The following is an 18,447-nucleotide window of genomic DNA, read 5'->3' on the forward strand; positions in this document are numbered from 1 at the left end:
AACTCGCTGAAAAATTAGCTCAGGAAGCAATCACAAGACACAAACTTGTACTCAGAGTACAGATACTGAAATATGTTTGCAACTGAGACATCAAATTTTGAAAACATTGGATATGAAATGGCAAGCTACCGCAAGCCTCGACAAGCCGAAGGCAATCAGTGGGACCATCAAGGCATGACATACTTCTCTCCAAGGCTATTGGAAAGATACAATTATTCTGTGCTGACTGTGTGTCGGCTGTAACAGATTTACCCACAAGTTCCTTTTGCATCAAGATGATTCACCTCATTTCACTTGGGGTCGACCTCTCATGGTAGCCAATATTCTCACAGTGTGTACCCTACTGACTAATCTGAGACAAGCCATGAATCAGTCTTACCTCCCTGACCATGATACTTGGCAGACAATGGCATAGCTGTTAAAAAAGTCATACTTTTCCTGAGAGAAACTGGGTATTAACAACAAAATTTAATGCACCTCAATGTTAGGTGTCAGAGATGGATGTGGAGGGAGCACCTCTCACCCTGATATGCGCAGAATGGTTTCCAGCTGTGTCCTCCCCCAACACTGGCATGCATTTTTAAATTTCTGTGTAGCTATTTGTTTATCCAAGTGTTTAAGCTACTAAACACTCTAATCAAGTCTTCATTTTCTCACCCTATTTTCGTCATACTGAATCTGATGACTCTTCCTGGTGTACCCTTCAGTTACATTGGTGTGGAATGTGCATGGAGTGCGTGCTTCCTGCCACAGGTAGCTGTCATAGGTAGCCACCAGCTATGGTCACTTCCACAGCAGCAACCATTACCTGTGACTGGCTACAGGTTTAAGCTGTCTAGGTTTTATCTCACTTTCAACCCTCTGAATTAAATGTTTACTAGTACAGAGCTTGCAACCTGCCTACTATCAAAAACCATCACTTTCTTATGGGCAGATAAAGTTATATTAGTGCTTCAGGGGGCATTGATCAGAACTTATATTGGAAAATACTTATTGTAGATCTTCTCAAACAGTTGAGTTTACCATTTGCCCTATTATGCCTAATTGATATGAGTGTGATCACCATGTATCTAATAAAAGGAGCAGGAACCATTGGCATCCACAGAATTTATTGGTTATGGTGTGTCTGGTGTCTGGTTGGAAAGCTTTGAAGAGAGATGGTATGAGCTGTAGTTTTTTTTCCCCCCCTTCTTCTTCTTCTTCTTCTTTTTTGCAAAATTTGTGTTCATATCTACTGGATGAAACTGGACAATAGGAGCCCTTGATACTTCTCCACTGTTAACATTTCAGTTTTCAGCTAGACACAGAGATGATATTAAAACACTTCGGCTGTAAATTTGCAAATGAATTTTTGTTGGATAATTGTGGCCACACACTGTGTTATTCTTGTAGAGGGTTGTGCTTGAAAGTAATGCCTCTGAATTCTTTATTCTGTTCTCAATGTCAGTTGAAGCGTTACACATCATGCATATTATTCGGTTGACTTTACCACATTTACTGCCCTCAGGGGCTCAGCGTACATTTGCCGAATATGTGCTTTCCGACTGTGGGGTTCGTGAGTTGGGGACTGGTAAGCACTGTCAGTCATCTGTCATTGTAAGCTCTGGGCATGCTTCAGCAACCACTGAGCAGTGCGGCGGTGGAACATTGTGTGTCTTAGGGAACAGGGATCTTGGCTTGACCACCCAGATCCCAAGGTTGGAATAAACCTGTATTAACAAACCTCATCTCAAGGTGTGTTGCCAGCTGTTGAGATACATGGCTGTTGAGATGGAACAGTCATTAGCAGGCAACCTCTGGGGAACCTGCTGCCCCTTAGTTGTATAAGGCTTATTCAAGCACATCGGACTCTGTCTGAGTGGACCCTTATTTCCCTAGCTGCTCGTGGGACCAAGGTGGAACCCTTGAAATCATCATCTCCTCCTCCTCCTACCAGTGGAAAGGGTATACCATATAGGGTAACCACACCCAATCCTCCATAAGAATGAGGGAGGCTAGCCCTGCTGATAATTGGAATCAAAAGGGCTCAAGGAGTCATAAATCAGAATGTAAATTTTGGTGATGAAGAGGAAGGAAGTGATGTTTGAAAAAGTTTCCCCCTTCTATATCCATAAAGGCGTGGAAGGACTTGCTGGAAGCCTGAAGTCTATAAAGCAGCTGAGGTATGGTACCCTACTGGTAGAGACTAAGAGGGCAAAGCATGTGGAACTACTTAGGAAGTCTGAAAAATTGAGTGAATATGACATAATTGTTGAATTGCATAACTCTCTTAACTCCAGCAAGGGTGTTGTCACATGCTGTGACATTATGGACATCGACATAGCCGAACTTAAATGGGAACAGGCGTTACAGGGAATAGTGGACGTAGAGCAAAGGATGTGTAGGAATAATGAAGAAATTGAGAAGATTGCTACGTTCAGTTCTCCAATGCTGCCTGACCACATAATAACAGGGTTCCTCTGACTTAGAGCTAGGCTTTATGTACCTAACCCCATGTGCTGCTACAAATGCCAGCATTTTGGTCACACAACTCTTGCAGGTTGCAGGTGTGAAGCAACCTGTAAGAAATGTGGAAAGGCAACCCATGAAACTGGGATTGACTGTCCACCTACAGCAGTCTGCATTAACTGCTCTGGGAGCCATCCATTCTGGGGCCAAGACTGCCTTATTTTTGCAGAGGAACAAAAAATACAGGAACTAAAAGTTATCAGGTGGATCCCTTATGCAGAAGCCAAAAAGGCAAATAAGGTGATGACACCTCCCATCTTTACCACTTCGTATGCTTCTATGGCTTAAAACCTGTTACTTGCATGCGTACATGCCAAGAAAAAATGAATAAGGATAAAGCAATCCAAGAAGCTGCCACATAAAAGACCAGCAACAATTCTGCACTGAGTGTCAAAAAGACGCACGACAAGCAGAGTGCCTCTCAAGCCCCCTTTACCCCTCATCCTCGAAGGGACAGGGTGCAGGCAAAGGTTCGTGACATTTGGTCAAAAGCTGTCCTGAGCGCCATCAGACATCATTCATTCATGTCTGGCTGATGAGAAGGACACCATGGAGCTAGATGTCTCAGATCCAAGCAGCTCCTCCCTATTGCTCTATAAGTGCTTCATCTCTGCAGTGCAAAGATAGGGTAAATTAAAACCCACATTGATGAAATGGCTGCCATACTACAGTGAAACTTGCAGGGGTTCAGGACGCATGTGGAGGTACTCAGTCTCTTTTCTTAGGGTTGACCACTGTGTCTGCATCTCCAGGTGACTAATTTCCATCAGTTGTACACTCCTGAGCTACAAGGCTATGTACTCCACAAAATGGATGACCTGAGTGGAGAGAGAGCTAGAGGAGGTGTAGGCATATTTGTCAGTACCGACTACCACTCCTCGCCTCTCCCCCATACAATGAATTTACAAGCAGTTGCTTTGACAGTGCACGTGCATCATCCATTCACAATATGTTGCCTTTACCTGCCCCCCACATTATGTACTCGATGAAGAGGCCCTAACCAACCTTATTATCCAGCTCCCATGCCCACTTCATCCTCTGTGGTGATTTTAATGCACACAATGTGCTTTGGGGCTCTGCAGCTGCCTGCCCCAGGGGAAGAGCAGTTGAGAGGCTTCTCATGTCATCTTTCACATACTTTCTAAATACGGGACAGAGCACACATTTCTGCACAGCAACTGGGTCGTTCTCTGCCATTGATCTCTCACTTTGCTCTACAGCTTGTACTCACACTGCTCAAATGGAAGTGGTTGATGACTTGCACAGAAGTGATCACTTCCCAATCTGGATTCACCTGCCAGGTGGAGAGGAACCCAAAAGGAAGCTGCCGTAATGGGTGCTCAGTAGAGCAGACTGGACACTTTATAACCAGTTGGCCCAGTTTGAACATTGTGGCAATGTTGAGGCATGGGTGGATCATATTACCAAAATGATCCTCTGTGCCACTGCAGCATCCATTTCACAGTCCATGGGACAATTTAAGAGGCAACCTGTCCCTTTATGGAGTGACGAATGCAACCCTGCAATAAGGACCAGGCGTGTGGCTCTACATAGATTCAGTTGTCGGCCAACTGCAGAGAATCTTGCAGCCTTTCTGGTGGCTAAGGCAAAGTGTTGCCTGATTATTCAAGAGAGCGAGAAGAAGTTGTGGCAACAGTTCCTGAACACCATTGATCGTTCCACGAAGAGTTCCGTTATATAGGAGACCATCAGGAAAATTTCTGGGAGAGGAGGGAGTGTTCTATGGCTGCTGTAATGGGGAACAGCACTCTCCAAACCAATTCGCGAGACATTGCCCAGACTATGGTGGCCCATTTTGCCACAAGTACTACAACCACTAGGCAGGATCCAGGTTTCCAGTGCCAGAGTGGTTGCTGAGAGTAGTTGTTTGGACTTACAGTCCCCCTCTGATGAAGATTACAACTGTCCATTTTCCCTGTGGGAACTGGATTCTGTATTGTCTGCTGCTCGTGACACATCCACTGGTCATGATAGAATCTATTGCAGTATGCCTCACAAGGTGAAACAGACATCCTCCTGGCACTTTTTAATGTCATTTGGGCATCGTGTCACTTTCCCGACTCATGGTGTGAGGCTGTTTTAATTACTCTTTTAAAATGTGGAAAAGACCGTACATGCTCAAGTACTTATCGTAGTGTTTTCCTCACTAGCTGCATGGGAAAGACCTTGGAGTAGATGGTTAACTGCCACCTCGTCCGAATCTTAGAATCCAGGTAACTCCTTAGTTGCTTTTAGTACGGATTCAGGAGGTATCGCTCCACCTTTGATAATGTGGTCCTCCTGTAGGCAGCTATACAACAGGCTGCCCTATGCAGGCATCACCTTCTGGATATATATTTTGACATAGAGGAGGCCTACGGTACTACATAGAGGCATCTTATCCTCAAGCAGCTTCACGAATGAGGCTTTCATGGAAGTCTTCCCATTTTTATCTGGTCCTTTCTCTTGCCATGGTATTTTTGATATCGAGTCGGTAACATCCTTTCTTATTGCGTTGAAGAAGAAAACGGTGTCCCTAAAGGTAATGTTTTTACCTGTAACTGTCTTTGCCATAGTTATTAATAGTATTACGTCAGTAGTGAAAATCCTGTCAAGTGTTCTTTGTTTGTGGATGACTTCTCTGTGTTTGGCTCTTCTTCAAGCCATGCTGTGACAAAACGTCAGTTGCAACTAACTCTTCGACGTTCAGATGAATGAGCGCAGAAGAGTGGTTTTAAGTTCTCAACCGAGAAATCTGTGGTTGTGTTTTTTTTAACCATTGTTGTTCCATTTTAAACTTTCCTGAGTTGGGGATGAGGGACATTGTTCTTACTTCTAAAGATGCAGTGAGGTTTATAGGCCTCATATTTGACTGTAAACTTACATGATTGCCACATCTTATGAACCTGGAAAAATGGTGCCTTAAGGCTCTAAGTATTTTCAAATTTCTTGGGCACAGTACATGGGGAGCAGACAGGACTTGTCTGCTGCGGTTTTACAGGAAGTTGTGTGATCTCGGCTTCATTATGGGTACTTGGTGTGTGGGTCTGCGAGACCTTTTTATTTAAAGATGTTAGACATGGTGCACCATGAAGGGATTCGGTTGTCCCCTGGTGAATTCAGAACAAGCCCCATACCAAGCCTCTGTGCAGAGGCTGGTGAATCACTATTTCACATCAGACGACAACTGCTTACGATGCGCCAGGCATATAAAACATTGTCCACACCATACACACCCACGTACCATACCATTGCTTGGCATCCAATGGAAAGGCTTTCTCGTAACCGGAAATGGGCAACAGGGCCCTAAGGGATTCATGCACAGGAGTACCTTTTGGTATGGATGTGGCCAGTCTTCATGTTTTACATTGCAGTTGGAGCAGTTTTCCACCTTGGCTCCTCCGGAGGCCCAGAGTTATTATAGACTTGACCAATTTTAAGAAATATCATATGTCAGATTTTACATTTCGATCTGTTTTTTAACATTTTAGATATACAGCACAGTTTCACAGTAATGTACACTGATGGCTGCAAACAAGGCAATTCCCTTGGCTGCTCTGTCATGTTCCTGACCATGTCGCAGGGATTCGCCTTTGTAATGGGAATACAGTTTTCTCAGCGGAGCTCCACAAGATCTAGAAAGCACTGGAGCAGGTGTGTCATATTCAGGGCAGACAGTTTCTCATCTCCTCCGATTCCCCCAGAACCTTACAGTTGTTACAGAATCTGTGCCCAGCTGAAAAATTATCCCAGCTGATGTATGACCAACTATACATTCTCCAGCGACAGATAAAGCAGGTGTCATTCTGCTGGGTGCCAGGTCATGTAGGGATACAGGAAAATGAACAGGCCGAATGGGCTGCCAAGGAGGCCTGCAGAGGACAAGATGTGGCAAATTGTCCTGTTTCCTTGTAGGTTGTCGTTTCTGCATTATATAGGAAGTCCATGCAGGTGTGGGGGTGATGCATGGCTGCAGTGATGGACAATAAGCTGCGGTTGGTGAAGTTAACTATGCGGCCATGGCGTTCCTCCTGCCAGTTACTCAGGCGGGATGAAGTGACCTGTACACATCTTCGCATCGGGCACTGCCCTCTTACATGTGGCTTCTTACTATGGTGAGAGGATCCCCTGTTTTGTGATGCTTGTGGTGTGCAAATCACCATATACCATATTTTAACAGATTTGCATTTTATACTGTGATGCAAGGGAATGGGCAAATATCGTTGGTGTCTGCCCTTTATTGTACCTGATGATGAGATGAATGTGACTAAAGTTTTGTGATGTGTCTGGACCGTTGCCTAAGCTTTTAGGCTGGAGGTTTTAGTGTGTTGCAGAGTGGCTGGCCTCTCCTTTTTTATTCTTGCGGTCAGCCAGACACATCCATCTGATGTATTGTTTTAACTTCAAAAGGAGGGAGCACCAATGGAGTTCTGCCATAAAGGATCACCAACAACCAAAAAGTTAAAGACCATGCCACCAACAGGCAACATCATGCTCACAGTGTTCTGAGATATTCAGGGTGTGGTCCATTTGGAATTCATACCTAAGGATACCACCATAAACTCTGTGAGGTACTGTGAAAACCTCAGAAAACTGAAAGCACGAATTCAAAGAGTTCGTCCACGCCTGGAGAACCCTCTCCTTCAGCATGACAGTGCCAGACTACACAAGAGCTCTGTGATGTCTGCAACATTCATACCCCTTGGGTTCATTGTTCATCCTCCATGCCGACCCAACTTGGCCCCATCTGATTTTTATCCAAAAGTTAAAGAACACATTGGAGGAATTCACGTTTGTAGTGACGAAACAGTACAAGCAGAGGTGAGCTGTGGCTCTGTCAACAAAGTCAAACATTCTGCAGTGATGGTATCAACAAACCGATCTCTCGTTGGGAGAAACATTTTCATCATCAGCGTGATTATGTTTAAAGATAAATGTGTAGCCATGAAGAATGAAGATGCGGAATGTTGATAAAGTTAGTTTTGTTTAAAAATCTTTGAGTGTTCACATAAAAAATTCATGGGCATTACTTTTCAGCACATCCTCATAGATTTTTTAGTATTATACATTGTTTAATGTAATAGAAAGATTTCTTACTCAGAGCTTTTAATCTTAGATTCTTCATTAACTGAGTTTCATATTTCTTTCAGGAATCCCTGTTTCTCAGCAACATCTTCTGTACAACCTACAGGAACTTGATGACTCTTCATGCTTGGTAGATTATTCAATTAAAGATGGAGCAACACTTAAGCTTGTGCTCTCGATGCGTGGAGGACCAATCAGCACAAGACGGCTTCCACCGACTGATGATACCACCTGGAAAGAATTAAGAGATTTTGTTGAAAGTAACAGGTAAAGTATACACGTATATTGGAAGTTACTAGATTTTGTACAGTTTTTTTGTATCTTGACATAGCTTTGTGAACATTGTTCTGTAATTTATTTCTTGCATCTGTACTGAATTTTTCACAACACTCTCTCTCTCTCTCTCTCTCTCTCTCTCTCTCTCTCTCTCTCTCTCTCTGTGTGTGTGTGTGTGTGTGTGTGTGTGTGTGTGTGTGTGTGTGTGTGTGTGTGTGTGTGTGTGTGGCCTGAAACTGGAACTTATAACTTTGCTTTCCATGGGAAGTACTTTGACTGACTGAGTTATCGGACACAATTCATGACTTGTCTTCACACCTTGAATTCTGCCAGTAATTGTCCATACTTTCCAAACAATACAATAGCTCTCTTGCATGATCTGTGCGATGAACACTTCTGGAAAAGGCCATTATGGAGAAATGGATTAGCCACAGACTAGAGCAGGCCTGTTTATTGATCTACTGGTATGATGGGAGGAGTAGTAGTGAGGGTAAGAGAGGGGAGTGGCATTGGAACAAGACAGCTTCACAAAACTCTATGGCTGATTGTAATGTTACATGGAGATGTATCACTTCAGTCACTTATTAATGTGTGTCATGGAAAATGTATTTACTAAGACAGTTGTATTAATGAGAAGTGACAATGAACTGAAATGTACAGCTACTTTAATATTTTAATGAAGCGAAGAACATGGGGCAGCTAATTATGAAACGTGATATTTCTTAGGATTAATACAGCTCTGTGATGAATGATGTTTTAGAATGAAATTTGAATTGAAAGAAATTTGTATTTTGAAACCATTTTATTTAAACATTAAAAATAAAAATGTAGGATGTCAATGAATATTAGGTATTTTGCTTTTCACTAAAGCATCAATATCTGGTGCCAGTTTCTGAACAGTGCTAATTCAAAGAAAAGCTTTTAAACAGAAGTCTGTCAGTGAGCTTCTGTGTGTAGATTTCATTCCCTTCATAGCAGAAAAAAGTTTTTGATGTAATTATATTGATCTGAACATCGACATAATCAAGCTACAGCCTTATAAGATCATGGAAATTTCTCTTGAGGATAATTCATATAAAAGTCATGGAGAAGATCACTGAGTATATTTTGATACTTTTCAAAATACTGCTTTGTTCCCATCGCTAAAGATGACAATATGGAAAAATGAACTGTGTTCCCACTTCCTAGCTGTCTATTCCACAGAGAGGGTTTCATCTTAAAGCTCTGAATGTGGTCGTACATCTCAGTTATTAACTTGTTTTTATCTTGCAATGCCAAATTCAAAACATTCATATGATGCATAATATCACACAGGAAGGCCAAATCTGCTATCCGCCATTCGTTTTTCAATTCAGCAACAGCGTTACTATTCATTTCCGTAAATGTACCTATCTACTCTGAATTTAAAAGAAAATCTCTGACTCTTTACCATGACTCAGCCAGCATATTTCACTATGATATGTTACATCACCAGTGTGCTTTCCAAGTCTTTCAGAAAGGTTTTGAACTAGTGATATTTGAGAGCATGTTGGTGGATAAAATTTGTTGCATACTGACAACATTTATCACTTCCGTCATGTTCACACTTATAGCACATAAATTCTCTTGATGGAGAATGCAATGTGTTGCAAAAATCTCATGTGGAATGTACAACAGTTTTAGTACCCCTCATAAAGAGCCTCAAAACCAATATTTCGGCCATGTGTAGCCACTGCACAGAGGTGAGATTCTTCCATTGCAGACCCATATTTTCAGAACTCTTGCATACAAGTGAGAATATCTGCCCCATTTGAATTGTTTTTCATTGATACTTACTGTAAAGAAGACGTGTCAAGTTGCAGAGTAAATCTTCTATGGGGATGAGACTACTATCAACTAAGCAAATGTAAATCACCAACTGAGCTGTCAGAAATGTCGTGCACTCATCCAGTGCCAAAGTAAAGGCAATAAAATTTTTTGCAAGAACCACTACCTTATCTGAAATGTTGTTTGCAATTTCTTGAATTCTGCATCCTTAAATTCTGCATTGAATGGTTGACAGAGAGAGTAACCACTTAGAACTCTTGAAGTCTCTCACGAGCTGCAGACACCAACATGCCTTTATAAACTCTCCTTCAGTGAAACTACACAGTTCTTTGGTGATCTGAAAAGCAGTATGGTAACATGCTCAAAATGCAGATGCATTTGTTGAATGTTCCTCCTGAAAACAAAAATATATTTTCATAGTGAAAATTTTGGAGAAGATTATTCAGACATATGACTTAACAGAGCTTGCACTTCTGCTTCTTTCTCCTCGCCTTCCAAGTGTCCTTAATCTTGTGTGTGGAAGGTATGATAATGCCTTTGTAAATTGTTTGGTATATTTAGAGAGGGACTGCTCGTCACTGCAGATGCGACGACCACGGGTGGCTAGGCTGTATGGAAGTGACTTCTTGGTATGAAATGGGTGGCAGCTGTCGAAGTGGAGGTATTGCTGGTGGTTAGTAGGTTGGATATGGACGGAGGTACTGATGTAGCCATTTCTGAGGTGGAGGTCAACATCTAGGAAGGTGGCTTTTTGGGTTGAGTAGGACCAGGTGAAGCAAATGGGGGAGAAGTTGTTGAGGTTCTGGAGGAATGTGAATAAGGTGTCCTCACCTTCAATCCAGATAGCAGAGATGTCATCTATGAATCTAAACCAGGTGAGGGGTTTAGGATTTCCAACAAGCCACCTTCCTAGATGTTGACCACCACCTCAGAGATGGCTACATCAGTACCTCCTTCCATATCAAACCTACTAACCACCAGCAGTACCTCCACTTCAACAGCAGCCATCCATTTCATACCAAGAAGTCCCTTCTGTACAGCCTAGCCACCCGTGGTCGTCGCATCTGCAGTGACAAGCAGTCCCTCTCTAAATATACCGAGGGTCTGACTGAAGCCTTCACTGACCGTAATTATCCTCCCACCCTTGTACAAAAACAAATCTCCCGTGCCTTATCTTTCCAGTCTCCCACCACCTTCCAAAGTCCCACAGTCCAGCCACAGAGGAGCATTCCCCTCTTAATTCAGTACCATCCGGGAACGGAGCAACTGAATCACATTCTCGGCCAGGGTTTCGATTACCTCTCGTCGTGCCCTGAAATGAGAAATGTCCTGCCTGCTATCCTTTCCATCCCTCCTACCGTGGTGTTCTGACATCCACTGAACCTACACACTATACTCATCCATCCTTACACAACACCTGCTCCCAATCCCTTACCTCATGGCTCATACCCCTGCAATAGACCTAGATGCAAGACCTGTCCCATATATTCTCTCACCACCACCTTCTCCAGTCTGGTCACAAACATCACCTATCCCATCAAGGGCAGGGCTACATGTGAAACCAGTCATGTGATTTACAAGCTAAGCTTCAACCACTGTGCTGCATTCTATGTAGGCATGACAACCAACAAGCTGTTTGTCCGCATGAACGGCCACCGACAGACTGTGGCCAAAAAACAAGTGGACCACCTTGTAGCTGTACACACTGCCAAACATGATACCCCTCATCTTAATGACTGCTTCACAACCTGTGCCATATGGAACCTTCCCACCAACACCAGCTTTTCTGAATTGCGCAGGTGGGAACTTTCCCTGCAATACATCCTATGTTCCTGTAGCCCTCCTGGCCTCAACCTTCGTTAGTCACTGCCCTCACGCATCCACAGTGTTTCGGCAATCGACCACGTTGCCATCATCAGGTGCACTGATGTACTAACTGGTGGTGGGCCGGTGGCATGTATATATAGGACAATCCCCCTCCCGCTCCTCCCTCAGGCGCTTCCTATGAGTCGGTGCGGTCCGCGCCCCGCGCGCGGTCCAGGTACAGGAGAACGGACGTTGTACCTGGACTGCGCGCGGGGCATGGACCGCACCAACTCATAGGAAGCGCCTGAGGGAGGAGTGGGAGGGGGATTAGCGCCGGCCCACCGCCGGTCAGTACATCAGCGCACCTGATGATGGCAACGTGGTCGATTCCCGAAATATTGTGTCCTATGTACACTCATACCAGGCTGTTCACCCGAGATTTATTTTGTGACAATAGTGTCGTTTAAAGGCTGTGTGACAAGCAGAGAGAGGTCATGTCTTTACGTGTAGAATGTGGAAGGCTGAGAGTGAGACAGCATTTGATTATGATGGGCAAGTGCAGCAGCAAGTAACAGGCGCACACACGTGAGAGCAGCTGACTTATTGCACATACAAGTAACATCAAATTTGCAGTGCACCGAACTACAAATTGTTTATTTTCTTCTTTTGTCAGTTTACCGCTATTTAATAATTTTAGAAACTCCACATTTTAGTTTAGTACCATCACTCGTCATAACAAAACTACTGACATGTATCAACTGCTTGTGGTCTTGTGTTCCAGCCAACAAGTCACTGCCAATATTCATGCTTGATACAGAGTCCCCACTGCATTATGTGCAGTTGTATTTCATAATGGCAGTTTACAAGGGGGAGGAATCTCTCCATAATGCCACAGTTCTTTTACACTAACAAGTATTTACACATCCACCAGTACACCAACTTGACACGAGTTACGCATCGACAGACTGGAGCAGAGCTTGGCAAAATGTTAATCAAAAACTCTACTGTCAGATGTCAGTTCCACTTGGTTTACTGTAATCTGTGTGAAGTTTCCTACTGTAGTGAAGCTGAACATCATCAGTCTAACATCAGATCATGTACAGAAAATGTAGATTCGTTTGTTCAGATCAAAATGCAATTTGGTCACGGACAAGAAAGAAATGGGCATTAATTACCAGAATGTGCCTCTATCACCATCGGTTTGAATGCGGTTTCCGAACCGGACTGGCGCATGTTTCTTGGGACAAAACACCACTCACAGGCTTGGTATGTGATTCATTTCACTCACTACTAAATTCCCGCAGTTACTCCGGACCTACTGGACTACCAGTCTTACGTTCAACAGCGACATTGGATCATTAGAGAAAGGTGCAGCAGAAAATAAGTTTAACCATTCCAAAAGTTTTTAATCATCTTTGTGGTTTCCACTCACAAATTATACAACTTGGAATTCAGTAAGGACTGACGACACTTTTGGAATGCTAATGGTCTTTAATGAACCGGAATGAATATCAGAAACTCAAAGAAAGGACTTTTTTTATTTTTTCCATTTTAAACATGAAGAGATTTAATTTCCAATATTAACTAACTAAAAAGAGGAGAGGAAAAAAAAAGCACATTGACTAGTGATGTGAGAGTCACCGAAGTTACATCAAATAAATTCGCTGCATATTGTATGTGTTGTAATAAAGTGAATATGCCCATGTCCCACTGCACGAACTGCGTGGATGTGCTATGCTTACCCAGACAAGCAGATATGTTAACATAGCTGACTTTATTGCCTCTACAACAGCTTACTTACCGACGATCCATGATCTTTACAAAACTATTGATAAGTGAGCACAGCCATGGGTAACAGCTAGTAACTGAAAAAAATAAGAAATGAACATGTGTGCTATATTTCATTATCACAATTATCTCTCAACACAGCTGTGATCACTGTCAAACCTAGATAGAATTAATAATACTGACAATTGTTTGGATGGAACATTTAAAATAAATTTCTGAAAACATTAATTTGACAGTACAGTGCAACATCCGTGTTATTATTGCTCTTTTTTAACATCTAATGGCTGAATATACAAGGGGAGGAAATGAAAAGGAGATGAAAAGAAGAAAGAGGAGGAGAAAATTGGGGTTTAACGTTCATTCAACAATGAGATCTTTAAAGACAGAGCAAAAGCTCTGTTTGACATAGGATGAGGAGGAAAATCAACTGCACCTCTCAAAGGAACCATATTGGCATTCACCTTGAGCGATTTAGGTAAATCGTGGAAACCTAAATTTGACAAGCATTTGAATCAATGTCATCCCAAATAGAATTCCAGAGTGTCTACATTGCGCCACCTTGTTCAGTCAGTGTACTGAGGAGACAGATAAATGAAGTTGCCATAAAATATAAAATGATAACATCGAATGAAACAACAAGTTTACTGTTACCAGTCACTGTTTATTTATCTCCACAATGCATTTCAAAGGTTTGAATCTCCATCAGGTGTATATACATTTGTTAGTATGACATGTGTTGTGTTACAGTTTTTGGAGCAACCTGTGGCAATGTCTCCAGCAGTTTGTTTATAAAGTATGACAGTGTACAAGTGATGTGTTAAGACAGTGAAAGGAACCTGTGACCACTGGAGACAGTCGCACAAGTTCCTCCAAAAATCGTAATACAACACACGCGTATCTCATACCGACCTGATGATGGAGGTTTAAACCTTTGTAATGCATAGTGGAGATAAAAACAGTGATTGGTAACAGTGAACTTGTTGTTTCATTTGAAATCAATAACAATCACGGTAAAGCCTAACCTGCATTTAAAAATAAAATATTGACTGAAAAGCCAATACATTCTTACTACTCTGTGTGCTTCTTGGGAATGCACATTCAAGCATTGGAACATAGTAATGAATTTAGATGAATGTGTAGCACTATGTAGTATTTTGTGAGTCCTGTCATTAACAATTAAGAACAAACTGCTGCTGATCATTAGGACAGCATTCTAGCTAGTAAAATATCTGGTGGCAGAGAAATTAGTGTTTATCAAGTACTTATCGTATTTACTTGAATCTAAGCCGCACTTTTTTTCCGGTTTTTGTAATCCAAAAAACCGCCCGCGGCTTAGAATCGAGTGCAAAGTAAGTGGAAGTTCTGAAAAATGTTGGTAGGTGCCACCACAACGAACTTCTGCGGCGAATATATGTAACGCTACACCGGCATGCTTTGCAGGCACAAAGATAAATAATGGCGCCAAAACCTCTGAGTCAGTAAATAAATTTTAAAAAAAGGTGGAAGACGAGCTTTTTTCTCCGCCCCGAGTTTCGACCACTGCATTTTCATACATTATCCAACGAAGTAAATACAAGTTCCGTATTGTTCATCTTCGAATGTAGCAGCATTTCAATGTACTATGAAAATCCAGCTGGCAGGACTGTTTGGGATGTTTGTCAATATGGCCAACTCCACGTTCTGAATTTTTTCCTACCTTTGAGAAGAGATGGTTGCTAATAGGAACTTTTATGAATTGTGAATCACATGCAGTATTCTCTTCACCTTAAGAATAATACGAATATAAACATTTTGCAATGTATTCTTTCGTGTTTGCTGCTATCTCATTTAAATCCTGTCTTCATAATAAACTACGAAACTAGTGAGAGACAACAGCAAACGTGGAAGAATATACATATCATGTCATGATTATATTCGTATTATTCTTATGCCTAATAGCGATACAGTCAGAAATGAAGCACGACAGTTGACTAGATTTTTAAATCTAAGATGACTAATTTCTGTGCAGAATGTAATGTACAAAAGAGGCGTCAGCAAAGATTTTCAAACGGCGAAAAATTTTGGCTAAACTCTCGTTCAGAACATCCTCTATCGTACGCAGTCTATTATTTGGTTCTTGTTGATCATTATCAAAGAAAGCAGTAGTGTAAGTAACAACAAATAGCAGTCTCTTGCCATTGTTTCGCTCATGAGACAATTCCTTTTTTTTTTTTTTTTCCGTAGGCGGCGGTAGCGCGCACAAAAGCAAGCCATGCCACGATCGGCGACAGGTCGTAAACACACATTATCAGAATGCGACAAACAATGCATGGCACAGTACAATAACGCATTTTCAGCTTAGAGGGACGTAAACACCTATAACAAAGAGAACAACAATTATCAGATCAAAGAAAAATAAGCAATCGATTCAAACCAGACGAAGCACGTGAAAAAGGAATGGGTACCCGTATAAATATGGATGGAGCGCCTGACGCATAGCAATGGCTACCTGGTGAAGCTTAACTGCTAAGCTTATGACTCGAACCACACTACTGTAGCTGTATCGTCATTCATTTGATCTAAATTGTGTCTCATATTATAATGGACCAACTTTGTTTCGATTTGGAGGTGCGGCCTAAAACTTTTCTCTCCCTTGAATTTCGAGTCTCAAATTTCAGGTGCGGCTTAAATTCGGGAATTTTTTTTCCTTGATTTCGAGTCTCATTTTTCAGTTGCGGCTTAGATTCGAGTAAATACGGTACATTATTTTGACCAATCTTTGCTGTAATTACAAAAATAGTAATGCAAAGCAGTTGAAAATCATTTTAATTTTTTGGCATATTTTTAATATTTGTTATAATAAATTTACTGTAACTAAATGCAAACTGCATAATAACTTTATTATTCTATGCTTGAGAAGAACCCACATTTCTGTTGGTATTGTGTGTTATATGCAGGTCATCAATGAATCTCAGAAATGAGGTAATACTCTGTTTATAAATTTGGCATCTTTGTTTCAGGGAGGATGTTTTTGAACATTTACCACCAGGATGTCGTGTTACAGTTCTTGTATTTAAGGATGGAGATCATGTTAATTTGTTTAGGGTGATTGAAAATGGCGATGGAACTTATTCTCCGCTTTCTGAATCTTGGAGCGGCTCATCCATTCGGTATGACTTCTGTTACTTTGTAAAGAAATGCTTTTATTAAAGTTTTGTTTCAAATTCAATTAACAATTCTTTGGAAATTGTTCATAAAAATATATTTTGTGAGAGACAATAAAATCATTGAGATTTACTGTACTAGTGCTACGGATAGAACTTGAAAGGGAATGTATTCTTTTACTGCTTCTTACCACATACCAGAAGGAACATCGGTGTAGGGAGGGTGATGACATATCTATTATGCTATAAAGCTTATGGACAGTAGGTATGAGACACATCTGGAATATTTGTGTGGCTCATGTCTTAATCACGTAGCTGTAAGAAGTGTGTACCAATAGGTTTCCAACTTGTGATTGACAGGTGCAAATGGAATGTTCACATCAGTATAGATCTCATTTACAAGGATATCTTATGGATTTGTCCTCTTCGATTTTCTTCGTACTTACAGGATGTGAAGATATTTGCCCGGACATCAGTGTCTTAAAGCAGTACATCACAGTAGTCAAAAGAGGTCCAAGAAATCTGCTATATTGGAAGATTTATGAGAATCTGTTCACTGCAAAAAGAAAAAAAAATGGAGTTTATATGCAAACTTGTTGCAGCCCATAGAATAATGGATTGCAATTATAAAGTTGCTGACTCAGATCTCACTTGTAGCATACTTGTATGAATTCCACATCTATTAACAAATGAAAATGTGAATTAATAAATAAGAATCATAATATTCTAATAAAAATAATATCTTTTTATATTTAATTATAGATCATATGAAGATAAATTAAAATTTGTTGCATGAAAAATTGTGTGCATCAATAAATAATAATAATAATAATACAGTTCAATGTTAGGAAATAAAAGTGTTTGATTTTGTCTTTCATGTTTACCATGATTGTACCAAATTTTAATTTATTGTGAATATTCACATTTCTGGTGAATAAGCATTTAAGAAAAATGTTTTCATTAAAAATTTGATTCCATATATGGTAAATAACATAACATAACCATGTTTTAATAAATATATAATTTTGAAAAGTTAAAAAAAATTATAAACTAGCAAGATTCAAACCAACGACTTTACGATTACAATCCCATTTTGCTACACTCTGAGTTATCGACGAATGTCTTATGCTTAACAGTGCTACGACTAACTCAGTGCTCACTCTTCAACAATGAAAATGCTAAATAAACAATGCAGCTGATTCTTATCTATTTGCATCTCTCAAACCCAAAAACAAAGTCATAAGTGTCCATCACCTACCAGTTTTTTTGCAATATTAAAAAACAACTATTTTCTCATTTATTAGTGTAGGGTTCTAAACACAGTCATTAAATATATATATTATTGTTTGTGACATCAGGAATGACAAAAATGTTCAATAGTGACCTTTTCCTCACAATAATGGCTTTCCCGCCCAGATCATGATTTGCTGCAACAACAGATAAGGGAGGAGGTCTGTTACAGATGAGTGTCCTGCTCAGTTGCCAGAGGAGTAGAAGCTTTATTTAGTGATAGAAGCTAATTATATGTGTTCCTCATGTGTGAATTGATAAGTGTAGTGTCAGCTAATAGTGTGTTTTCTTAACCCCTAAACATACAACCCCAAGTTATCTCATTTTTATTATTTTGACAGAAATCCTGAGTATACACATGCAACTTAAGAACAGACTTCCAAAAAATGAATAAAACCCGACTTATAATATCTGTGTCTGCACTGATAGTTAAGTGTTCAGCCACTAGAGAGCATCTGGTCGTACATTTATAGCCTGGCTGTCGTGTTTTGGTTGAGTTCGTTGCCACTAGATACCATCTTTACTGTGTTCAGCTTTGGATATGTGACAACATAATGTATGCTTAGAGCCGCTGTCCTGTATTGTTGTTTCGGCAGTGCTTCCAGGAAAAGGGTGGCTATAGTTATCATGAGTTTGACATTGAATTTAACAACTCAGAAAGTGAAGAAGAATATAATGTTACATAATTAGAAACTGAAAGTGATGACAGTTTGTCATTCAAGTTTCAGTGGAACGAGGTAAATAC

General features: G+C 40.9%; 1 protein-coding gene across 2 annotated transcripts in view; it reads left to right on the forward strand.

Annotated features, from left to right (window-relative positions):
- Positions 1–18,447, forward strand: part of LOC124596196 (AN1-type zinc finger protein 4-like) — a 75,446-nt gene that overhangs the window by 39,831 nt on the left and 17,168 nt on the right. For both annotated transcript variants that reach the window (XM_047135241.1, XM_047135242.1), the window contains exons 2-3: positions 7,659–7,860; positions 16,269–16,418. In XM_047135241.1, coding sequence (XP_046991197.1) covers positions 7,659–7,860; positions 16,269–16,418 — 352 coding nt within the window. The remainder of the gene's footprint in view (positions 1–7,658; positions 7,861–16,268; positions 16,419–18,447) is intronic.

This window comes from Schistocerca americana, chromosome 2 (assembly GCF_021461395.2).
Source record: "Schistocerca americana isolate TAMUIC-IGC-003095 chromosome 2, iqSchAmer2.1, whole genome shotgun sequence".
Lineage (NCBI taxonomy): Eukaryota > Metazoa > Arthropoda > Insecta > Orthoptera > Acrididae > Schistocerca > Schistocerca americana.